We start from the raw sequence: 24692 nt of genomic DNA, 5'->3' as shown, positions 1-24692 counted from the left end.
ATGTGTCATTGTAGCAGATAAAGGCAAAAGGCTACATGTCTGTAGAGAGCGATGGGCATGCATCTGAAGCAGGGCTGGGTAGGAAATAAAAGCCAGAAACAGAACAAGATGTCAGAATGCCATCTGTATAAATGAAATAGTGCATCCTGAACAGCTCACACACTCACTGTAATACACTGAAGTCGGTGTCCGGGGCTGGGGGACGAGGGCGGGGCTGCAGGTACAGGTGGGGGTGGGTGTGGCCTGGCTGACCACCTGCCCTGGGCTCCCACTTACCAGCAAGCATTTACAGTTTGATAAGCCCAGTCTCCATTTCACTTTTGGCAGCTAGAACTAGCTTGCCCGGATCCCACGGTTAATAAAGACCAGAGCCAGTCTCCAAATCAGGACAGGTGGCTGCAGACCCTGAGCTTTTCCTACTTTTGGGCACTCCTTCCATCCCCCTCCACCCCCAGCCCTGACTTTCCCGCTCAGCCAGGCTAGTTAGTAACTCAACCAGCTCCACAGCTCGCACCTGTGTCTACAGCTCACTGGTGCCTTCAGGTAGGTCCCCTGACTTCATTACTAAGCATCCCTTGAGTTGTGTAGGGCCGGGAGGACCACATCCACTTTGCTCAGGTCAGACGAATGTAAATGGGGGGTTCTACACTTGCACCCATGTCTCCTGAGCCCCCAAGTCCTTCAGTCCACTGCCCATGCTGCCTCCCTCAGCAAAAATGGGGGACGTTATAAAAAAACAACAGAAACCCAGAAGACCTCAAATTATGAGTGAGCTCAGGAACAGAGACCCGGGAAGCTCCCAGAGTCCGAGGCCAGCAGCCCTGAGCCTTTGCCTGACCATGGGGCCCTCTATCCGTAGCCGAGGTGGCTCCTCACTGAGACCCCCAAGATGGCCCCTTCCCTGCCCCAACCTGCAGCCTCCCTGTGCCTCGCTGTGCCTCAAGTCTCGCTGGCAATCTGCTACCTCCCCCCTGCTCCCAGGTGCTGCTGCCCAGCCTTGCTGGATCCCAACCATCAGCTGGGTGCTTGCTAAATGTCACTGACACCGGGTGCTCATTGCAGGCCTGGCTTTCCAGATCAGCCTCTCCTGTGGGGGAGTGGAGGGAACCTGGGAGTCCCAGCCTTGAGTAAACCCCGACCCTGCACTCAGGCCTCCACCCCTCCAGTCCTCTAGCCCCTGCTGCGTTGCTGGGGACTCATGAGGTCTCCCGTCTGTGAGCCCTCCGCGTGGATGTCTCAGCTCCCATACCTGAGCGAGTCAGTTGGCCCCTCTGAGCCTCTGCTTCCTCACCTCGACAATGGAGGGAAATATCTGCCCCAGAGGATCCCATGGGATGTAAAGATGCTAAATTCAAAGGGCCTAGCAGTTTCTGGCTGCATGCGTGTTACCTTCTCCTTCCCGCCAGGTGCAAACTTTTAAGCCTTCCTGAGGCTTAAAAGTGTAGTCAGCCCCTGGGTCCTGTAGACCCGCCCCAGATGGCCTCCCAGGTGCCCACCTGCCTTCCCTGGAAATGGCTGCATCCCCTCTAAAAGGCTGGGAGTTTCCTTTTATAAACGGGTGTCTGCCGATCACCTGCCAGCCTCGTGACTGCTCAAGGCCATGTCTGGACCTCAGCAGGTGATGATCAGGCCGGCATCCCCACCCCTCTGCCTGCTGGAGGCATCCAGAGCCCCAAGTTCACTGCTTCACCAAGTGCATTGCAAACACCACCGTTTCCCCCCAAAGGTCAACCCCGGTTCCATTTCCTTCACTTGCTGCCACATTCACACTTTTTGGGTCTTTTTTTGGGGCTGAGAGAGAGATTATTTTCCTAGACTTTCTTCACCACCTCTGCAGGCCATGACCATGGAGGAGCTGTAGGCGGCGCCTGTGTGGGGCAGAGGGCCGGTGTCAGACCTGGCAGAAGGGGACATACCACGAGTTCAGTGGGAGTAGGTGGGTGACAGTAGAAAAAGAAGCACTGTCGGGAGAAGGAGGGGGACCTGGTTTCTTCTTCAACTAAAGGTACTGGCTTCCTGTGTGCCTTTGGCAAAACTCTTCCCCTTGTGGGCCTCAGTTTCCTCATCTGGAAAATGGAGATGTTGGACCAGATAATGAGCCCCAAGGCCCCTTCCAATTCTAACTGACATTCTCAGTCTTAAGTATACATTGCATAATTGTAATTGTTATTGACCCAGGAAATGTAATTGTAATTACAGTGTAATTGTTACTGACACGGGAAAAATGTCCATTGTCTGAGTGTGTGTGACTCCCATGTCAAATGTTTCCTTTTTGTTGTTGTTGTTTTTAAGTTTTATTTATTGATTTATTTATTTTAGAGAGAGTGTGTGAGCAAGGGGAAGGGTGGAGGGAGAGGGAGAGAGAAACAGACGCCCTCTGAGGGCGGAGTCCACACAGGACTCGATCTTATGACTCCAGTATCACGACCTGAGCTGAAATCAAGGGTCAGCTGCTCAACCAAGTGCACCACCTGTATCTGAATTCCTGCCTGGACTCTGCCAATATTTCCACAGAATCTAAGTTCCCAAAATTCACGTGTTGAAACCAGACCCCCAACGTGATGGTAAGTGGAAGTGGGGCCTTTGAGAGGTGCTATGCCCTCATGAATGGGATTAGCACCTTTGAGAGAGGTCCCAGCAAGTGCCCTCACTCCTGTCATGTGAGGACATAGCGAGAAGACAGTCTATGAACCAGGAAGAGGGTTCTTACCAGGCATCGAACTGGCCAGCCCCTTGATCTTTGACTTCCAGCCCCAGAACTGGGAGAAATAAATGTTTGTAAGTTGAGCCACTCAATCTCTGGCATTTCTGTTGCAGCAGCCCAACAAAGACATCAACTTTCAGCAGATCTAGGGCTCACCTGAGTTAGCCAGCGAGCGTTCTAAGAACTACACTGGGATTCCAATAAATATGCTCCCTCGTGACCAGGAATGTCACCACTCGGACGCTCAGCTTCCTCATCTGTGTTCAGGGAGGATATCCTCGTTCCTGGCCCCAGGTGGGTGCTGAATCAGATCCTGCTGGCTCCCCTCTGCCCATCCACGTTGGGGAGGGGGTCAGAGCCAAACCCCAGCCATGTGGCTGTTCCCTCCTTCAGGCTTCCCCAGACACTGGCTGAGAGAGAGGAGGACAAAGTCAGCAGATGTCACTTACTGGAAAATCCCAATTGGTCCAAGTGCAGCACAGTTAGCGCCTATGGAACAGCAACTACCCAGATTCAGCTTAAAAACGAAGAGATTGGCCAATCTTCTTAGGAAAGGATTGGCCCCCAAAGGTGATTAATAAACGGGGTAGAGGATCCAGGAGGATCTCAGGGCAGGAGAAGGCACCATGTAAATGCCATGTGTACATCGTGAGGAAAGGGACAAAGATGGAGTGATTTGGGAACCCGAGGGACGCTGACAAAGGTTCACAGAGAACAGGCGTTTGCTGGGATTTCCTTCCTGTGCCATCTCCGGAAGAAACACGGAGAGATAAGCCCCAGCGTCTGCTCCCCAGGAGCTTGTTGGGGGATCAATAACGAGTTCAAGTCCAATAGTGAAGTTCGGGTCAGCTCTGCTGCTAACATACTGTGGGTTAATCCCTTCCCTGGGCCTCAGTTTCCCCCTTTGTAAAATAACGGGGATGGGTTGGAATGGTTAGTATTGTCAGAGTTCTGTGTGGTGCTGTCAGCCCTGTGCACATTTCTGGGGCGCCAAGCATATCCCTGGCTCATGCTAACTCAGAGATGGAGAAGAATAAAGATTTTACTGCATATGCAATTGGAGATGCCCAGGGAGCAGGGAGGCTGGCCTGATCGCTGCAGAGCTCCCAGGGGACGGGTGCCGAGGAAGGGGAGCAGAGAGTTCCCATGGGAGCCAAGACACCAGTTTGGAAATTCAGGAACTCTGACAACAAGGCTGCGTCACCCTCTGGGGCTCAGACCACAGCTGAGATTTGGTGAGTGTGGAGTCCCACTGTGGGTCGAACGCTGTTGCTCTTATTGTCTGTGTTATCAGGCAATGAAGGACACCCTACTGGAGCTTGGAGCCCAGCGGGCAAGATGCCCACAGACCAAGGGGTGAGAGTCTGTGGGCTGGACCTAACTCCCTGATTCATGGGCTTTGTCTGACTGACAAGGTCTTAACCTAATCGTTTGCAAAGTGAGTGAGTTTAGGAGGGAAGCCTTCTCATTTCCTCTTGACTTATACCTTCTTTCTCCATTTATGCCACTTACTTGGTTCCTGAAGGGCTGTGAGTTTGAGACCCTTAAAAATAAAGGGCCACCATGAGAGCCAGTGAGCGGTGGGGGACGGGGAGTGTGTGCAGGCTGGGTGGGGGGTAGGCTCTGTGGAGGAGCACCTGGCCCTGGGAACTTTCCAGGCAAGAGAACCAGACAGGGCAGTGGAGACACAGGACACAGGACATTCTGGACCGATGTCAGATGTGGCTGGTGGAAAGGAGAGGAGGCTGGTGGGATTCTCCAACAGCCAGGGCCGCAAAGACCTCCCCCTGGCTTTCCCCTTCAGAAAGCAGCCACTCCTCAGGCTGGTCAGCTGTCCCCCAGAATCACAGGTGAGAGGGGCCCAGATCAATGTGGCCGCTGGGGAGCCCTCTGCTCCCTTCCTCCTCCCTTCCCTCTCCTGAGAGTGTTCTCAGCCACCTTCCTCCAGATGAGCTCGAGGGTCTGGCCCCGGGAACTCCTCTGAAGGAGTCCTTCCAGGATTTGGAATGGAAGCAAGAATGTGGTACAGGTGGCAAACAACAGTGGCCACAGGATCCCAAGAGGGGACAGACCTGACCACAGGGAGGGCAGCAGGCAGGGGTAGGATGAGGTGGGGTTGGGGCTAGATGGTGTCACTCTGCCCCACCCACTCCGGATCCTGACACAGTCCCCTCACCCTCGCGGGCCTCAGTTTCTCCTCTGTGGCACTGGAACAAAGGGGATACTGAATGCAGGCCTCACAGGCCTCGCAGCCCTGACCCTGCACCTGGCTGTCTGAAGGCCACAGGCAGGGGCCGGTGCTTCCCCACGGTCAACACGGAGAGGGAGAGGCAGACGGGACTGCTTCTCATGCCAGGGGGACGGGGCAGGACAACCTGTGGGAGAGACAGACTGTGCCATTCCCCTCTATCCTCCAGACAGCAACCTCATTCTGTCCTCCTCCCGGAAAGGAGAGACGTGTCTTTGAAGAGGTCCAGAGAGAGGTCCAGGCTCTTCTCTCTGAGGGAGTGAGGAGAGGACAGGGGCAGTAGCAGCATCTTGGAGTTTCAAGTGCTTCCCTCAACATGATTCCACGTTCTCTGGGGGCAGGTTTGACCCGTCAGAGATGAAGATGGAGCTGTCTGAAGGGGGCTGGAGGAGGGACAGAGAGGTGGGCGCCTGGCTAGGAAATTCCAGTGGCCCTTCCTGGGGGAGGTGGTAGGTTTGGGGACAAAGGAGATGGTGTGAGGGTTCAGGGACGGTGGTCACCCAGGGACAGGTCCCCAGCACCCCAGCCTGCAGGGCAGTGGGTGGAGGGAGGCTTGTGGGATAAGCCCATCCCACACCAAGGGTGTGAGGGGCATCTCCGGGGTGGGCAGCAGCCTTGGACACGTGGGCAGCTGCCAACTATTCCCAGGATGAACCCCTGGACTTTCTACGTGACCCAGTGAAGCTGAGCAGAACCCCAGTCCTGACTGATAAATGATATCCCAGCTTTCACTATCATCAGACTGAACTCAAGACAAGTGAAAAAAACCAGAATGCTTTACTAGCGCAGGTTTACCGTCCTCTGGGGAGCTTTCCCACGTGCAAAGGGCAGGGGAGACCCAAGAAAGAGGCAGCGCCCTCCAGGTTGGCGGGGGACAGTTTTAACACCAGCAAACGGAACTTAACAGATGAGCCTTGCCTTGGGCGGCACACCCACCCTCCAAACCCTAAAAGTTTATCAGGAGGCCCTAACTGGGCTCGGTCACGGACACCTTGCAGGGGCTTTCAACAGCACGTTGCAGCTCAAGGCTGCGGCCTTGGGGCAGCCTCTGGGGGCAGGAAGGTCACACGGAACCCATATTCCAAGGACAGAGTTGGGGGAGTGTGGGGGAGCGGGGTGAGGAGCCTCCTCACGGTCGGGGTCCAGCTCCGGGTCATTGTCGGTCATGTCTGTTTTGATCGCGTTCCCTAACGCTCCCCATGATGCCCTTTTCCTGTGCTCTCCCTGAATCATTCAGAGGAAGTTACTGTACGTGAGTAGGAGCTGCTAACCGGGCTTTGGGGGGAGAGGGGCGGGGACTGGGCAAGACACGCCCACAGGCTCCCATGGCCCGGGCGGGGTGGGGCGCCCAGGAGGCTCAGACACACTCTTCTCGGGCCTTTTTGCCTTCCTGCTGTTGCAGGCTTCAGCCCACAGCCCCTCCTGCTCCCTGCAGGGGTCCCCTCCTCCTCTGCGCCCCCAGTGGCCCCTGCGATGCTCTTCTCTCAGCTCTGCACCACGCTGTCACCTTCCCCGTTCCCACGTAGCTGCACGCTCCCACCTGTCCATGTGGGCTGGCCCTGGCTTTGCTGGCCAGTGAGGCGCCCTCGGTGTCTGAGGTCTCACCCTCCTCAGGGCCACAGGCAGCCCGACCCCGCTCTGCCTCACAGCTGCTGCGCCACCTTGGGCAAGTCACTTAGCCTCTCTGAGCAGGGCAGGAGACTGACTGTGGGGAGGGTCCTGACGCACCCCCCCCCCCTCTGCGGGTTTGACCCGGCAAGAGGCTCCCAATCACCAGGCCTTGAGCCCTGAGGGCGGAGCGCAGGGGCCCAGGGGTTTGCTTCTGAGCTGAGGAGCTGGAAGTGTAATCCCTGGTTCCCACCAAGGCGGAGAACAAGGCCGGGAAATTCTCCAGACTTTGCATACAATGGTCTCAGAGAGAACTTTCCAGAACATAATCAGTGGCTCTCTGTGGCCTGCGGCATGCTCTGGAAGCCCAGGCCTCATTCTAGCAGTTTCCCAACCTTGGCGATATTGGCCTCAGGGACCGGATGAATCCTTGTGGGCGGATGGGAGGCTGTCCCAGGCAGTGTGGGTGTCCACGAGCACCCCCAGCCTCCACACCCCAAATGTCTCCAAGCAATGCTGATGAGACCCCCTGCCGTCCCTGAAGATAGGACTTGGGGGGGGGGGGTCTGTGGATTTTAAAAGCTCCCAGGTGGTTCCGATCCAAGTCAGACCTCAGACCTGCCCTCCCACCCTAGTGTCACCTCCCTGGCTGTCATACCAACCCACAGCAGACCCCCCAGTGTGACATTTAACCTCCTCAGGGTCACCCTGCCCTCCTCAGGTTCATCCCTGCCCTGCTTCAAGAGTTGGGGGAAAGGAAAGTTAGGCTTTCAGTAGCTGGGGGCTCCCATCCCCTTCTCGGTGAGCAGATGCCCCGGAGTGGGCCTCCAGGGGACGGAACGTGCTATCCCCTCTGTCGGTCTGTTCTGTATTATTGAACTTTTGGGTAATTTAAGGGATTTTCAAGGACAACTGCCTCCGTGACTTTGACCCCTTGACTAGACTCTCTTCGTCTGCTCAGGGTGGGTGGTTCCACAGCAAACATTTATCTCTCACAGCTCTGGAGGCTGGCGTCCGAGGGCCGGGTACTGGCGTGGTCAGGTTCTGGGGAGGGTCCCCTTCCTGGCCTGCCCGTGGCTGCTTCTCATCGAATCTTATCGTGGAAGGCAGTGGAGACAGGAGGGAGCGCTCCCCTGCCTCTTTCAAGGGTGCCAATCCCACTCCTGAGGACCCTACCCTTGGGGCTTAATTTCCTTCCAAAGGCCCCACCTCCTAACACCCCCACACTGAGGATCAAGGTTTCAACATAGGAATCTTGGCATGTGTGGCTGGAAGAGGGGGGTGGGACACAGACTTTCAGTCTGTAGCAATGATTTTTATCTTACCTGCTGACTGTGGATGCTGACCCGTGTGTGGAGGCTTCCTGTGTCTGGAAATTCCATTTGTAATTTCATAACGGCTTCCTGTTTCCCTCGTCCCAGGCCTTCGCCCAGGCTGTTCCTGCAACCAGAAGCACCGTTCCTCCCTCTGAGGCCCAGTGCAGACAGACAGACAGACTGACCTCCTGCAGCATCTCCCTGACTGCCCCAACCCCTGTTCCCAGGACACCTGCCCAGGGGGTCCCGGGGTCACTGTGCGGTCCCATGTTTACTTTCACTGGCCACAGCCAGCCCGCAGGAGGGCCTTTTCACCTCCGTTGCAAGTTCCCAGTTACTCAGACACCAATCCAGATGTTGCTCGGGAGGGGTTTCGTAGATGGGATTGCACCCATAGTCCGTGTGTAAGTAAGGGAGAGGGTCCCAGATGGTCTGGGTGGGCCCGATGTGGTCAGTGCAAGGCTTGAAGCACAGAAGGGAAGCTTCCCTCATGGGGGAGAAGCTCCAGCCATGGATGGCAGCTGCGAACGGTGCCCCGGAGCCCCAGCGTGGTCTACCCTGGCAGTCTGCTCCCCCAACTGTGTGCTTGCCTGCCCAGCCCCCGTAACCACCAAAGCCAATTCCTTGCCATTAGTCTCCTGTGTGTCTCCCACGTTCTGACTCTCTGGCTGAGTGCCGACGACAGATCATAGCATCCAGCTCCCGCAGGGGCCTGGCACGTAGTGGGCCGTTTGCTACAGACTGCGTGCGAGGCAGCAGGAGTGCCGGGAAGGCAGTGGGGAGGGAGGGAGGAGGGGGTGGCTGTGGGGGTAGGGCCGAGACAGCTAAGCTGCCTGGGGAGAGCTGTCCTCAGGCCTCCGCATGCCCTTCTCCAGGTCCGTGCTGGGCAGCCTTCAGGCCTCCACTAAGATGACCTCCAGAGGAGGGACTGACTCCTTCTCTGCCTCCCCACCCATTCAGGATCCGGTCCCCATCGGTCCTCACAGCCCTTGCCCCAGTTACACATTTATTGGTGTGGCCCTTAGTGCCTATCTCACCCACTGGATCCCGGTGTCCGGGAGGCTGGGGGCTGTGCTCTGGCACATGGGGGTCTGCTTCGGACACAGCACAGTGCGGGTCCATTGTCACCTGCGGAAGGAAGGGAGGAAGGGAGGGAGGTAGGGAGGGAGGAAGGACGAGCACAATGCTCTCACGCCTCCACGACCTGCTTGAGTACAGGGAGTCACTGCGGGGTGTTTGAGGGAGGAAGAACCTGGACCTCCTTTTTAAAAAGTGTTTTTTTCTTTAATTCAATGATTTTTAGCACACGTACAGAGTTGTGAGAGGCTCACTATGAGTTTAGAGCATTTTCATCTCCACTTGCAAAAAACCTGGGTCCCTCATTCCTTTGTTTTTAACTCACACACATGTCTTCTAAGAGCACACTGTGTCACTTGCTGTAATTGGGAAGCCAGTGTCACTTGCTGTAAGGAGAAGACAGCCATAACAGCAGACCCAGGACAAGGAACGGCCTGGGGAAGTTCTGCTTGATGTCGTGCCTGCCGCAGAGGCAGTTGTCTCTGGGGGAGAGACGTCATCTTGCATCAGAGAGGTGTTAAAGACAGGACAGTCCCAAATGGAGACTTTCTCCTTAAAGAAACCCAAGAGATCCATGGAGCTTGAAGAGGAATTACCTCCCTCCACACGCAAGCTGATATCACGTGTCACCACGTTCTCGAACCCTACACTGTTCCCCTCCCTGTGTCTATACTTCAGGGGAACACGGAGTCTGTACTTTCACATCCGAGGTCTTCTCTGACTCTTACGACCACTCTGTGAGGGAGGAACAACCATTCCCATTCTGCAGATGGGAAATGGAGGCTCGTTTCCACAATGAGTCAGAGGTGCAGGATAGTCTTAGTCCAGAGACCTTCCCGTCCCCCGAGCATTGCCCTCCCCCCCCAACCCTGACCAGGACCCTCCGGGTGTGCTCATTTCTCGGGAGCCCACCGCTCACAAAACTGGTCCCTCCCTGGGTTTGGGGTAGTCGGTGGTGTCCTCACTGGGGACGGAAAGGCCCTGACCCCTACCTCCTGCCAGCTCATGGTCGCAGAAGCCATGCATGCTGGAGCTCATCGGGAACCCAAGGGGCATCGAGGCAGCAACCCCCAGCCCCTAAGCTCATAAGTCCCTTTACAGGCTTGGTAACCGCATGAACCTGGGAAATGATTCCTGTTACTCTTCATTTGTGTGTGGTGTACGACAAAGAAGAAACATTAAGTTAAAAAAAAAATTGAGCTTACATCATTGTCTTCAGTATAGTGTATCAAATTCGTGTTTACTATACTGAAGATTTATACACTATACGTTCAGCTGTTACATCTGTTTTCTGTTACAGAAAAGCCAATTTTGACATTTCCCTGTTTAATAAGTAATGTGAACCGTTTTCTTTTCTTTTTAAAAAAGATTTTATTTATTTATTTGAGAGCGAGAACCAGCGAGCGAGCAGAGGGACAAGCAGACTCCGTGCAGAGCGTGGGGCCCGATGCAGGGCTCGATCCCACAGCCCCGAGATCATGAACTGACCCGAAATCAGGAGTTGGACACTTGACTGAGCCACCCAGGTGCCCCTGTTTTGTCTTCTTAAAAAAAAAAAAAAAAACCAACCAACTGTAGGAAAAGGCAGGTACAAAGACTGATGAAGCAGTGGCAAGCTGTGATAGTGACCGCCATGTCCAGGATCACTACCCGAGGGACAGGTGGGCCCCGGGGTCCGAGATGGGACACAGTGAGAAGTCCCCAGCACCACCACTGGGAAGTTCTCCCCAGCGTTCACCCTGCATCAAACCAAGCCTCAGGGTCACAGCCAGGTGACAAGAAAGAGGAGGATGGAGGGCAAGTGAAGAGCACCAAAACAAGCAGACATTCCAAGACAACTGTTCTTTTCATGAGAGCAAGTCGGGAGGACTGTTCTAGATTAAAAGAAAATGAAGTGACGTGACATCAAATATAATGCATGAAACTTGATTGGATCCAGGTTAAACCTAAAGCACAGTAAAGGGCATTTTTGGTCCCATGGTGGAAATCTGAACATGGACACCATATTAGTATTATGGAATTATTTTTAATTTTCTTCATGCAATAATACCTTTGTGCGTATGTAGAATGCCCATATTTTTGGGGAAAAAAATGCAGGTGGAAGAATAAGGGGATGAAGGGTCATGGTATCTGCAACTTTCTTCTCCTCCTTCTTCTTCTTCTTATTAACGTATAATGTATTATTTGCCCCAGAGGTACAGTCTGTGAATCATAAGGGATACACAATTCACAGCACTCACCATAGCACATATCTTCCCCAATGTCCAGCCCCCAGCCACCTGCAACTTACTTTCAGATGGTTCAACAAAAAAGTGTCTATACGGATGTACATGTACTTATGGGTGTGCACATGAGGGGTTTGGATGGAGAAAGAGGAAGCAAGCGTGCAAACTTGATGCTTGTTTAATCACTGTACTATCTCTTTCATTGGTTGATTATTCAACCAAACCACCAACCTAGTATAACGTCCTGTTTTACAGATGAGAAAACTGAGACCCAGTGAGACATGGGGCTGAGTCAAGGTCACCGAGTAAGTGACAACCAAGCTGGAATTTGCATCTGGGTCTCCAGACAGCCAAGCCCAAGTTCTTTCCTTCATGTCCCTTGTCCTAAACATGTGCATGGCTCTCAGTTCCCTGAGGTTCCCTCTGAGCCCAGGCGGCTTCTACCTTGCATTCTTCTCCAAAGCCAGCTGGCCACAGCCTGCAGAACGGGCCGACCAGAACATGGAGAAAAGAGATGGACTAGCCAGTGACCGAAGCCAGAGGCGACAGCCAGAAATACAACAAGGGAGGTAACAATAGATGTTGAACCCTGGGAATATTCAGAGTGCCCTTGATTGGGAGGGGATCTCTACACATAGGGGTTGTTGAGGGCGGCTAGCCTGTACAGCCTTGAACCTGGGCTACCACACAGTAAACAGCCTGTCTGGGAGGATGGGGTGCCCGTGAGCTTTGAGGGCTGACTCTGCCATGTACACCATGTGCTAGCTCTCAGATGGGCAAGTCTCATATGACCGAGGACAGCATAGAGCAGGGCCCCTCCTATAAACCTATTAGTGCTGTCGGGAGGCCAGCACTTCCATTTGGAGCCAGAGTGCTCAGGTCCAAATCCTGGCTCTGCCACTCACCAGCTGGGTGCCTTGGGGAAGCTTGCTTGACTTCTCTGAGACTGTGTGAAATGGGGATAGTAGCAGAACTACATCACAGGTGGATGGGATCAGCCTCAGCCCAGAGTCAGTAGCCCAACACAGATTCACAGAGCGAGCGCTGCCATAGCCCCGGGGAAGAGAGTCCAGGCAGTGGAAGGGCACGGGGGTGGCTCAGTGGCAGGGGTGTGCTTGCCAAGTCGGTGGAACCTCAAGGATGCCAGGGCGTCTGCAGCGGCTGAGCGAGAGGTGGAGAGCTAGAGCTGACATCACAGGAGCAGGTGGCAAGTTAGTCTTGTTTCTACTGTGTTTACATGATTTTTTTGTGCTCAGCTTCTTTTATGGAAACTTGCTGGCTTCCTGTTTATTGTAGATGCAACACACCCTCCAAAATGATACATTGTGAAAAAGAATCTATTTATGGAAACACAAGAGGAATGGAGCACAGTCCACAAATAACAGAAACCGCAGACTGTCCTGAGACCACTACATTCTGGAAGGGGGGACAGGCGGCTCTCCGTCACTTGACTTCCTCGAGGGAGCTGGTGTGGACGCCGGTTTGGACACCGAGGCTGCAGGTTCACAATGGGAATCCTGAACTTGACTTCTATCTCAGAGCTTTCCAGCGGGGGATGGGGCCCGATGGCTTCAGCCACCCACCCTCTTCATGGTACAGATGGAGATACTGAGGCCCAGGGAGGCAAGGAGATGCATTTACAGTTTGCTGGAAGAGCTGGTCCCAGTTTCCCTTGGACTCAATCCAGAATCCAGGGATTCGGACACAGATGCCCCCCAGACTTGCCCCACAGCGCCACAAAGACATGCTTCCTGTGTGTCCTGCCAGTGACTGGAGAAAGCAGACCGGGAGGGGAGAGGATGTGGAGAGGGGCCCGGGGTCTGTTCCTGGGTGGGCAGGACCTTGTGCTCTGGGCCCATCAGTCAGGTGCTAAAGTGTTATGGGGTGCTTGGGGCCTGGGGTGGGGGGTCCCTCCTGTGCCTGAGGGGATGGGGACTGTCCCCACCTCGGTCACCAGCACGGGGCAGACCATTCTAGCAATGGCACCATTTGCCCCTTTTGGGCAACTGCCCCCTCGGAACTGGTCCATGTCTGAGCAGGAAGAAGGGACCAGGGAGTGAACTCTGAGAGTTGGGGGGAGCCCAGGGTATCCATCCCTCTGCATTTGCCCATCTTACATGCCACCTAGAGTTGCATCCTCATAGGATGGCGGAGGACCCATGGACCACTTCCTGATTCTCACTGGTGTGTCCTGAACAAGGATCAAGTCGTCTTCCTGCAAAAAAGGAGCCACTGTCCCAGCTGCTCACATTCGCACAGTGAGTGGCCATTTACAAAGCATTGACGCACTGGCTCCCTTGCCATCTCAAGGTTCCCATGGAGATGGGGAGCCGGGAGCTCAGGGAGGGGCTCTCAGAAGGACCCTGTGGGCCTCTCTCCATCTGCCTGTCCCTGAGGAGGGAGCAGGGAGAGCCCCACTGGGAGCCAGTGGACCGACCCTTGTTCCGGGCCTGCTACCAGTGTACAGAAGACCTTGGGCACACTGCCCTCAAGTCCTCCATCGGCTTCCTGATGGGGCTGGGCCTGGGCCTTGGCCAGGGTCCAGCAAGACCCATTCAAACTGCTGACGTCCAGAACCATAAGACCTCACAGCTGTGTCTTTTTAAGCTACCAAATTGGTGATAATTTGTTGCCACGGCAATGGGAAGCCACGACAGCCGCCCCCAGTGGTGCCCGGCCCACAGCAGATGCCAGTCAGTGGGAACAGTCCTTGTTAATTCCTGCAATAGAGAGGGGACCTCGGTCTCCCCATCCAGAGCCATCCTGAGGGCTTGGCCTCAGGGACTCAAGGCGTCTCCCAGCTCTCCGATCTCTTAACGAGATTTCTGGCCAGACAGCAGGGTCCTGACTTGGACAACCAGCTCAGGCCTACAGCTCCCATTGGGGCCGTGGAATCTCCATGGATGGACAGCACCCATGGAAACCAATAGGAGATTCAAGCTCACAGGGTCATGGGGCGTTTGGAGCCTGTTTTCACAGTGCTCTCAAGTTCAGGTTCTAATAGGAACTTTCCTCATTTATAGAAGTGAGCCTAGAAAATCATGTCTGGTCAGGGTCACTGGTGTGGGGAGAGGCCAGTCTGCTCCAAAACGTACCTGGCCCCAGCCTGCCATTCTGCCAGCCCCATGGGCGGTCAGGCCTAGCCATGGGTTAGGCACACCTCGGACTGAGTCTTGGATTTCCGTATGGGCTGACTAGCCTTGGGAATGGATGGGACCTGTCTATGCCTCATTTTAGTTATCTGTAGGATGGGGAAGTAAGTATCCATGTTGAAAGGCTGTTAAGAAAATTAAGCTAGGGGCGCCTGGGTGGCTCAGTGGGTTAAGCCGCTGCCTTCGGCTCAGGTCATGATCCCGGGTCCTGGGTTCGAGCCCCACATCGGGCTTTCTGCTCATCGGGGAGCCTGCTTCCTCCTCTCTCTCTGCCTGCCTCTCTGCCTACTTGTGGTTTCTCTCTGTCAAATAAATAAATAAAATCTTTAAAAAAAAAAAAAAGAAAATTAAGCTAAATCAAGTTATGGGGTGGGGGAGGTGGTGGTGGTTGTTTTCTCAAGTTCTATTTTTCTAAAGTGCATACCTCTAGCAGGTATGCCCCATAACCCTGGAATACTCGGTCCCTCATGACACACCTCGCTTGCTCCCTCCACTGCCAAACCCCACAACACGCTACAGCTCTCTTGGCTTTCCCTGTCTGGTCCCCGAGCCATTGCCCATGACTTTGCCTCTGCTGGAATCCCTTTTCCCATCCTGACTGAGGCTGGCATCCTTCCTGGCCTCCTGAGAGAGCTCCCGGGGGCCTCTGGCTGGAGAGCAGGGGCTGCTGTTTTGAGTGCCTGGGGCCTTCTCTCCTGGGTAGCCTGCAATGACCACCTTGAATCGCCCTTCCCGCCCTTGGGCCTTGTCTCCCCTGCAGAACCACCGCTGTCCAGGGGCCCCACTGAGTAAATGCTCAGCCACCCGACAAAGGAGGAGGGACTCAAACTCGATCCTCCTGTGCCCCTGCCTGCCGCCTCCCCTTCCCCGTGCCCCACCCATCTCTCTGGGGCTGGCGGCCCCAGGAAGGCCTCACCTCTGCAGGCCGGCAGTTAAGGCGGTACACGGTGACAGCCGTGGAGCCCAGGAGGAAGAACTCCAGGACCGTGAAGCAGAGCAGGGCCAGCTCCAGCCTCTGGATGTGGAGCTGGAGGGGGAGGGGGAGAGGGAGTCAGGGCAGGACCTCACTGGGGGTATCTGTACCCCTTAGGTGGGCTCAGCAGGGGTCAGACCCAGCCAGCAGGGGGCAGTGGGGGTCTCAGCTGCAGGTGTGCCCATGGTGGGGGGGGGCAGCATGTGACTCTGGCAGGGCTGGGACAGGGTCCTTCTCATTTGCTGCCCTACACCCCACTGTCTGGCACCACTGGTTCCACAGTGACCGTTGGAGGGCTGGAGGATCTCCGAGCAGCTCTGGTGGAACTGCAGGTGGCCTTAGGGGGCATCTCAGCCAGCCCCACTTAGATGGGGACACTGAGGGTCAGAGAGAAGGGGCATTGTTTATAGCTGGGGAGGAGCTGGGCTTAGGGCCACCATGCAGTGGGGACATCTCACATGGCATGAGCATTTGTGGGGGAGTGTGTGCGTGTGTGTGTGTGTGTGTGTGTGAGTAGGCCTGCCTGTGTGCCCACACATGTGTGTGCATGGTGGAGGCTGTAAGGAGGAGCCCAGCACTACGGTCAGAAACCTGACCCGCAGCCGCCACGCGGAGTGTCCAGCCCGCCTTCTGCTTTAGGGGTGCCGGGTTGTGCTGAGAAAGCACCAGGCTCAGAGTCATAGGCCCGGCTTTGAGTCTTCCCTGCACCCTTGACTTGCTGTGTGGCCCTGGTCTGCTAATGTCGTCTCTCTGGACGTCAGTGTTCACTCTCCTAAAATGGGGGTAACAAAGTAGACTTGGCCCGGTCTGCAAGGCTGCTATGAGACTCAACCTCAAACAGACCCTTCTTCCTCTCTGGTCCTCAGTTTCCCTGACCATCAAAGTGGGACTGGACTCAGTGACTCACGGCCTCACCCAGCTCCCTAACACTGACCAGGAGAAGACAGCATCCCTTCATGTCCTGTGCCTCAGGAGAGAGGGGTTGGGAACAGATTGCCTGCGGGCCCCAGCACCTGTGCCTGGGCTCTGGGAGGTTTCCTGGGAGCCAGAAACCTCTGCTAAGCCAAGTCAAGGCAGCGCCTTCCCAGGAGTGAGAGGACCCTTGGGGCCGGATACTCACTGTGCTGCTGGGGTACGGTGTCCAGATCGGGAAGTCAAAGGGACCCTCCAGGAAGAGATCTTTGGCGATGACAAAGAGGCCAGCTAGCACGCAGAAGCAGCTGATGGCATGTGCTATCAGGCAAAGCCTCCTCTACAGGCAAAAGTAACAGTCACGACCGTTGTCCAGACGTTAGGGACCCAGACCTGGGTCCTGTGTCTAGGCCTGCCAGGTGCTTGCTCTGTGATCACAGAAAGACTCCGCCTATCCCTGGGCCTGAGGGTCCTCATGCGAACATGACTTTCTGAGCTAGCTGACCACCCAGGCTGTGGGAGCCCAAGCGGCTTCCACCTTCTCTGGGACAGGAATGGGGGAACCCAAGGGCTGCCTCCCGACCCACAGACTTGGTACTAAAGAAAGATGTTCCCACCACCGTCTCCTTCTCAGAGCCAGTCCTAATCATCCTGGCATTAAATATGTCGCCTGGTCAGGGACCAGACCCCCAAATGGCCCCTCAGTCCCCTTCCCTACAGGAAAGAGCAGGAGGAGCGCTGAAGGGGCGCCGTCCTCACACACTCTGCCTCCTCCCCCACCTGCCAGGGTCTCCCTGAAAGGGCTCCATTCATCACCACCTTGGGTTAAGCATTATTCCAAGAGCCTGTTACCAAGAGGGAACCCCTGAATTGGGGAAAGAGAACACATGGCATCTCCGGCTTATTTTAGCAGAGCGGACCTCTCTGCACCAGGGTCTCCCTACGATCAGGCAGAGGAAGGGAGAGGCTTCTGGTTTAGAAAGGGGCTCAGCCGGGGAGAGATGCGCAGGTCTTTCCCATGTGTCTCCTGCCTCTGCTGGGTGGATGGCACAATGCCATCCTGTGGTCTAGGCCTCCTGAGAGGGCCAGGGACAGCCACAGCCCAGCCCAGTCTGAGGGGCCCAAACCTGGACCAGGCCAGGCCTTCTGGGGCAGAGGGTGGTCTGAGACCATGAAGTAGGAGGGGTAGGGATGGTCCTTCCATTGCCAATGTCTGTCTGGCCAGTCTGGTGTTGTTGTCTACTCCGGCCCACTCCGGGGCCACCCCAGGCCACTCCAGCCCACCTGAGCTAGAGAGACGTTCGGACACCTGCCGCCCACACAGCTTAGCAGCCCCTGGAGATCACAGGCCGAATCTCCAGCACGCACACACAGAGGCCTTTCCCAAACCTGACCCCGGCTTGGGACAGGAGGGAGTGCTCCAGCTTACCAGGTAAGTCTTCCAAAACAGCTCCGTCATGATCACCAAGATGCCCGAAATGAGGAACTGCCGGCCAGATTTACAACAGTCATAAGAGAGGTCGGGTTCCTTGAAACCCACATGTTTGCTTTTTTCTGGCTACTCTCCAAGAAGACCAGACGCTCAGTGGCTGGCCGGTGGTGGAGAACCACTCCTCTGACGAAGGAGATCCCCTGCCCAGCACACGGCCCCTCCCAGGCCTGCTCTGGCTCCGCTGGTCTTCTCTGGGCGCACAAAGCCCCACACTGGCCCTCCTGGCCCCGCCCTCGTCCCCCATTGTGTGGCCCAGACCTCCCTCTGGATCAGCTAACTATCTCCTCCACTCCGACCCTTTGTCCATTCCCGAATCCTGCAGTCTGGAGTGTATTGTCTCTTCATTCTGAGGTCCCTGGGGTATTTCTGCAATGATCCTTCAACCGTCAGCTGAGTGGCTGCTGTGTGCCAGTCCTGGGGACCACAGGATGAACGACGCTGCACGTGGGGACAGTCCCATGACTGAGCACTGAAAACCCGGAGCTGGGGCCAGTTGGGGGACGGGGGTGGGGGGAGGAGGATCAGGACACCTGCCCAAGAGGGCGCCGTGGGAGCTGGGTCTCCGTGTGTATGCAGGATTCCGGGGGGGACCCAGGGTTGGGGAGGATCCCTTGGGTGCCTTCGGGAAACAGCGTGTGCTCTGGTCTCCCCTCATCTCCCCTCCTGGATGGTGGCCTTGGGAGGACAGGAGGCACCCATCACAGGCTTGTGTTCCTGCAGACTCAGCCTGACAGATCCTCAGGCACCAGGGACAGGTTGCTGGATCTTCAGGCAGCCTGGCCACCCCCCTCCACCCCCATGCTCGCCCTCCATCTGCTGGAGGCACCTGCTGGATTAGGGGGGTGGGCAGAGAGCCCAGGAGTGCTCCCCTGGGATGCAAATCTGAAGGGGTCTCCTGGGCAGCACTGAGGACACAGAAGCAGAGGCGGGGACTGGAGAAAGGGGCTTCCCTCCTAGTCACTCCTTCTGAACCACCAGCAGCTGGCCGCAGAAGCCAGGGTCCCCCGGGCCTGCCTGCTGACCCCCACATCCCACCCACGTTTGGGCACTGACTCACAGAGGCAGCCCCCCAGAATGGATACCACGACTTCAGCACCACCAGGTGAAGACCCTTGACCGTGGAGACCAGGCAGCTCCCGAAGAGCAAGTGCAGCAGAGCAAGGACAACGTGGAAGACCTGGGGGTGGGAAGGGGATGGGACACCACCATCGGGGACTGGGCCCCAGTGCCTGACGCCAGCTGGCCGGGCCGGGGCCACTTCACCCCTTCCGAGGGACCCTGGTGGGTCTGCAAGGAAGGGCTGACTCCTTGGAAAGGCGATAGGAATCATGGGAATGGAGTGATTGTCCCTCCCCGTGTAGTCCCGGGGTGGGGGGCTGGGATAGGTGGGGGCAGTTTGGGGGAGGGAAAAGGCGAGAAGGGGAGGGACTTCCATTGAGGCCTTCCTCTGAGCCACACCGTGCCAGTGCTGGTGCGGGTGTAGACAGCCCCTCCCAGCCCTCAGGGCTTTTTCAGTTCTAGCAGGAGTGTTAAGTAGGGCACCTGGAGGCCTCCCTCTCTCCCCTCAGGGCTCCCCAGCGCTCCCTCTCCCTGCCTACCCTCACCAGGGTGCCAGGAAATGGGCACTCACTACCCCCACGGGGGTCCCAGGAAGTGGGCACTCACGCCCAGCAGCTTGAGAAGGCTGTTTCTCTTCCTGGTCTGCTGCTGGTACCAGGCAGGCAGCGGGAAGCCGGGCAGGCTCATCTGGCCAGGCTGGGTGGGACCCTGGGCCTGCCATGGCGGGAGCTCCCCCACTTCCGGCCTGGGAATCACTTCAGCGGCTCCATAGGCTTCTGTTGTCAGGGCGGGGACCAAGGACATTGGCTGCAGGCGAAGGAGAGAGGCTGGGTCAGAACCCATCCCATTCCCGGGGCTCAAGCCTGGGTGAGACTCAGTGACCGTCACCTCTGCTCTCTGAGCCAGGGCCTCCCAGAACAGGCTGCCCTGTCCAGTAACCCCTGAACTGGATTTGACCTAGAATAACCTGGCTTCTGGGCCCCATCAAGGCCTCTGTGGCACTGGGGGGACCTCATTCTGTCTGGCGTAGAAAAAAGGGTCAGACGAACTTCCCAGCCATTGCAAGACAGAACACCCCCTAACTGGTGATGATGGTGCCTCCCAGGTTTGGGCAACTTCTGTGGCTTATGAGCCGGCATTGATCCAGGAAGTCCATATTTACCAATGAGTCAACGTTTATACGCATTCTCTCTGTTCTTGGCAGTGGGACAAGCATTTTACTTGCATGATCTCATGTTATCCTCCTCCCAAACCTCTGAGGTAAATACTGTGCTTGCTTCCATTTTGCAAAAATGAGGCCCAGAGAGGTTAAGCTACTTGCCCAAGGTCACCCAGCCAGGAAATGTCTGGGCTGGGACTCAAACCTGGCAGACCTGCTTCAGAGTGTGGGCTTCCGCCCTCCAGGCACTGCTGCCTCCGTGAGTGAAAGGAAATGTTCTGGGAGTTTTAACAGGCGTGAGAAAGAGCTTGCGGGGAAAACTTTGCTGGGGATTGAAAGTCCCACTTGCTGAGGGGCATGGCCACTATTTCTTACACTGAGCTGAGGCACAGAGGGCCTGGGGACTGCCCGGTGACCTATGGAGAAAAGTGGACCTTTCCCAGGAGAACCAAGGTGGGATGGGCTTGGGAGGATCGGGGAGCCGGTTCATGGAAATCGAGGTAGGAGACAGTTCTCCATGGGGATGGGGATCATGAGCAAAGTGAGTGGGCTGTTCTTACTCTTTCTGGTAAAAAAGGGGATACATTCCCCTCACTTCTAATTCCAACTGTATGAATTCAGGAGGTCCCATTTGAATACCCCCATTTTGCAGTTTTCCTGCATGGAGGTGGTGACAGTAGCGTGGGAAAGAGCTTTGGGAACCTGGGAGGGATAGGCAGCCTGGATAGTTAAATCCCAGACAGGGAGGAAAGGAAGGGGCAGAGTTCAAGGGCCAAAGGGCCCGATGGGGCCTCATGGCTGGAGAGCACTGGCTCTGTGCTAGGCTGACCTCCCTCAATCCCTGGTAATTGGCTCCATTCTATGGAAGAGGAAGTAGAGGCTCAGGGAGGTCCAGGGCCTTGACCAAAGTCACAGAGCCAGAAAGGGGCTGGGATTTGGGACTGTGTGTGGTTGGCCAGGCTGCTGGGCCCTCTGATAAACGTCTCCACCGGTCTGTAGTGACAGTCCTGACTTGGTGGGGAGGGAGGGGGACTCCAGCAGCTGAGCGCAGACACACATTGAAGCATGACTCTCTCTTCTGTGACCTGACCCGGCTGTGCTTGGAAGTCTGTCCTCTTAATTCCCAACTCTTCAGGGTCCCTCTGACATAGCCGGCTGGACTGACGGATGCAGCTGGAGGCAGAGCCTGGCCAAGTAGTCACCGGCCACAACTAGACTTCTCTGGTGCCCCTGGGAGGACAGAGCATGGACCTGAGCCTGGACCGCGTGCCCCCCAACCCCCCGGCCCCCGGGAAGCACAAAAGAAGACTTGTTAGCAGAGGGGTGTTGGATGGAATAAGTTGTCCAGGGAGGTAGTGAGCACTCGGCCACTGGAGGTGTGCCTCGCACTGGGGATTTCACTTTCCAGAATGGGACAGGGGAAGGGTTCAAATATCCACTTGAGAGCCATATTCAAGAATGCGGAGTAAGGGGCGCCTGGGTGGCTCAGTGGGTTAAGCTGCTGCCTTCGGCTCAGGTCATGATCTCAGGGTCCTGGGATCGAGCCCCGCATCGGGCTCTCTGCTCAGCAGGGAGCCTGCTTCCTCCTCTCTCTCTGCCTGCCTCTCTGCCTACTTGTGATCTCTGTCTGTCAAATAAATAAATAAAATCTTAAAAAAAAAAAAAAGAATGCGGAGTAAGCTTTCTCGAAGTGTGTTCCATGGAACACTGGCCCCAACAGATCTGCAGCAGAAGAGTTCTTTGGTCAAGTAAGTTTGGGAAACCCTGGATTCCGGCTTCCCCCTTCTTTAGCATGGTCAGGTTCCTGAGAATTCCTGCAGAGGGTACTCTATTTTATTTTTATTTTTTTTATTTTTAAAGATTTTATTTATTTATTTGACAGAGAGAGAGAGAAAGAGAGAGAGAGAGAGATAGAGTGAGAGAGGTATCACAAGTAGGCAGAGAGGCAGGCAGAGAGAGAGGGAGAAACAGGTTCCCTGCTGAGCAGAGAGCCTGATGCGGGGCTCGATCCCAGGACCCTGAGATCATGACTTGAGCCGAAGGCAGAGGCTTAACCCACTGAGCCACCCAGGCGCCCCTGGAGTACTTTATTTTAATCTTAAGGGCATTTCCCAAACTTAACTGCCTGTGGAAGCTTTTTTCTCAAAGGCCGTTGATTCTATAGTTGTTCCGTGGGGAACACTTTGGGGCAAAGTGGCCTTAAACTAACAAACTTCTGGTTCTGGAGGTGTTTTGACCTCACACTGGTTTTCTCCTGTGCAGATCGCAGTGGGGGTAAGGATTAGACTGTGGTCTCAGGGGCCATGTCCAACTTTAAACAACTGTCTCCTGGGGCAGGCCACCAGAAAGGAGGGGTGTGGAGGGAGGGACTCAGAGAACCAGAGGGGCAGCCAGTCTGCCCTGAGCTTCCCACCTCCAGAGGGAGGCATGAACTCCAAGGCCTTAGAAGACTTACGGCCTGTTTGCCCCCCACCCGCACTCCGTTCCTCCCCAACCCCCATGCAGGGCTGTGTGGGGCGGAGGTCGGCGGACCCTCCACTCTTAGCCTTGGCCTCTCTCCGACCCCTCAGCCAGCTCAGGACCCGCAGGCCTAGCCAGCCTGACATCCCCAGGGGACACAGCCAGGGACCAGCTTCCCTTTGGTCCTTCAGCCCCCTGGAAGGCAGGGCCAGCAGGGACAGAGCTGGGGAGCCCCCTCTGGCTCCTGGCAGAGGGGATCACATTGTGAGCGCGGGGTACAGGGCAAGGCTGGCTCAGATTCTGGCTGTGTTCCCCGGAGACCGGACCTTGGGCAGGTTAATGACATCTCACTCTCTCCTTGTCACCTGGGGGGTGGGGAGCTTGTGCCTCTCCCGGGTGCAGGGGAGAGGGTGAGTGTTACAAGGATCAAATGGAATAATGTCCGCAGTGCGCAGGGCCTGGCGGACAGCAAATGTTCAGCAAACATCAGCCTGCCCCATGCCTGGAATCCCGCCACTCAGTCTCCCTTTGGTCCTCATCCATTTCTCTTTTAAGACTTGACCCGTCCTGGGCACCTGGGTGGCTCAGTTGGTTAAGTACCTGCCTTCAGCTCAGGTCATGATCCCCGAGTCTTGGGATCAAGCTCCACATTGGGCTCCCTCCCTGCTCAGCGGGGAGTCTGCTTCTCTGTCCCTCCCCTGGCTCATGCTCTCTCTCTTTCTCCCACTCTCTCTCTCTAATAAATTAAAAAAAAAAAAAGAGAGAGAGAGACTTCACCCATCCTATCCTCATCGCCCTCAAGTGTGGTCATGGGGGAAGGGGTTCAACAGCTGAGGGCTCCTGGGGAAGGGGGAAAGGTGTGGCAAGGGCAGGAGAGGACTGAGTGTACCAAGTGCACTGGGTGGTCTGAGATTCATCCCTGGAGTCTGAGCTGAACACCACAGGGACCCAAGCAGCAGTGAGTGAGATCTGACAATGGGAGGTTGTGGTCGAGCAGACAGAAAACCTGAGGCCCTGATCAGTCTGTGCTGGAGAGGCCTAGAGGACAGGGCAGCTTCTCAGGGTGTGTGTGAGTGTGTGAGTGTGTGTATGTGTGTACATGTGTGTATATGCATGCACGCCTGTGTGTATGTGTGTATTCGTGCACACACAAGTGTGCATGCATGTGTGTATACATGTGTGCATGTGTGTGTGTGTGCATGTGTATCAAGCAGAAACAGGCCAGAATTGAGAGCTACTGAGTCACACCATGTGACAAGGGGCCAGTGGGAGGTTGGGGGCCATCCCTAGAGGACTGGGTTTTAGTGGCCATCAGTTAGAAAACAGGGGAAGGTCCTCCCCCCAACCTCCCCCCCCCCGGGGCCAGCAGGAAACAGAGGCCTTGCTCTAGGGTAGAGTCGGGAGGATTGGACTCTAGTACTGGCCCTGAGTGGTCCTGGGCAATTCCTTTCCCCTCTTTGGGACTCTGCTTCCTCCTAAGCGTGTGCATGTGAAATTCTGGGATTGGAACGGACATCGCTGTGACCCCTCCCAGCTGGCAGCAGGAGGGCTCTAGGTGGGGAGTTCCTCACTGGGGTAGATGCTCTTGGTGCCCCCATTTCCTATTCCCTGGGGGTGGGGGGCGCCCGTTGCCGGCCACTGCAATCCTTGGTGCTAAGGGCTGTAACTGCTCCCTCCTTGGGGGGGGGGCTTAATTACAGCCCCTCCCCTCCAGCCTGCAGTCAATGGACTGGCATGGGGCATGAAAGGACAGCCCCCTGGCTTAAAGAGGGACTGAGAATGTGCTCCTGAGCACTGACTGACAGTAGGATCAGGCTGAAGCTAGCAGTTGACAGAAACCACCTCCGTCCTCGGCTTGCTTCACCTCAGGCCCGCCCCCGTCCTGCTTTTCACTCTTCCTTCTGGAGCGCCCCTCATAAACCAGTTGCCCAAGATCCTCATCTCGGGCTCTGCTATGACAGAATCTGACCAAAGACATTCCCCTCCGTGTTCCTGGTGTGGGGGAACCACTCACCTGGCCCTGGGACTTCCCCTCGGGGCTTCCGGCCATGCTCTGCTCCCCCGATCGACGATCGACGTCAGCCCCACAGACAGGGCACCAGAAGATCAGAACATCCTTTAACGTTAGACTTTGGATCTTTTCCCTCCTGGCCCCGCCCAGCAGCCGGCATCTTCCCCACCCCCCCAAGCCCAGGCAGGTGGAACTCTTTGCACTCTCTTTACAGCTAGAAATTTCCTTCAACAAACCACATCTGTTGACAATTGCATCTGTTTCCAGTGCGGGACGGAGGGTGTGAAGATGACTGC

General features: G+C 56.0%; 1 protein-coding gene across 3 annotated transcripts; it reads right to left on the bottom strand.

Annotated features, from left to right (window-relative positions):
* Nucleotides 1–12380: 12380 nt before the first annotated feature.
* On the bottom strand, nt 12381–24545 carry MS4A10 (membrane spanning 4-domains A10). 3 transcript variants are annotated; one of them, XM_047693653.1, is made up of 8 exons: nt 24400–24545; nt 19373–19573; nt 18765–18884; nt 17645–17701; nt 16424–16555; nt 15247–15357; nt 13296–13393; nt 12381–12673 (listed from the first exon to the last, which is right to left on the bottom strand). In XM_047693653.1, exons 1-8 carry the CDS (start codon nt 24433–24435, stop codon nt 12622–12624), a joined length of 807 nt encoding a protein of 268 aa, XP_047549609.1. In that variant the 5' UTR covers nt 24436–24545; the 3' UTR covers nt 12381–12621. The 3 variants fall into 3 exon arrangements, with proteins under 3 accessions (XP_047549609.1, XP_047549611.1, XP_047549610.1); XM_047693655.1 differs by lacking the exon at nt 15247–15357; XM_047693654.1 differs by lacking the exon at nt 17645–17701.
* Nucleotides 24546–24692: the final 147 nt, after the last annotated feature.

The sequence above is a fragment of the Lutra lutra genome, chromosome 10, assembly GCF_902655055.1.
Source record: "Lutra lutra chromosome 10, mLutLut1.2, whole genome shotgun sequence".
NCBI lineage: Eukaryota > Metazoa > Chordata > Mammalia > Carnivora > Mustelidae > Lutra > Lutra lutra.
This window is presented reverse-complemented; position numbering and strand designations above follow the sequence as displayed.

Coding starts and splice junctions, on each gene's coding strand:
- MS4A10 (XM_047693653.1), bottom strand. CDS start 24,435: ATGGCCGGAAGCCCCGAGGGGAAGTCCCAGGGCCAG. Junction 17,702..18,764: donor CATTCTGGGGGGCTGCCTCT/GTGAGTCAGTGC, acceptor TCTGGCCGGCAG/TTCCTCATTTCGGGCATCTT. Junction 12,674..13,295: donor GATGCAACTCTAGGTGGCAT/GTAAGATGGGCA, acceptor GTGAACCTGCAG/CCTCGGTGTCCAAACCGGCG.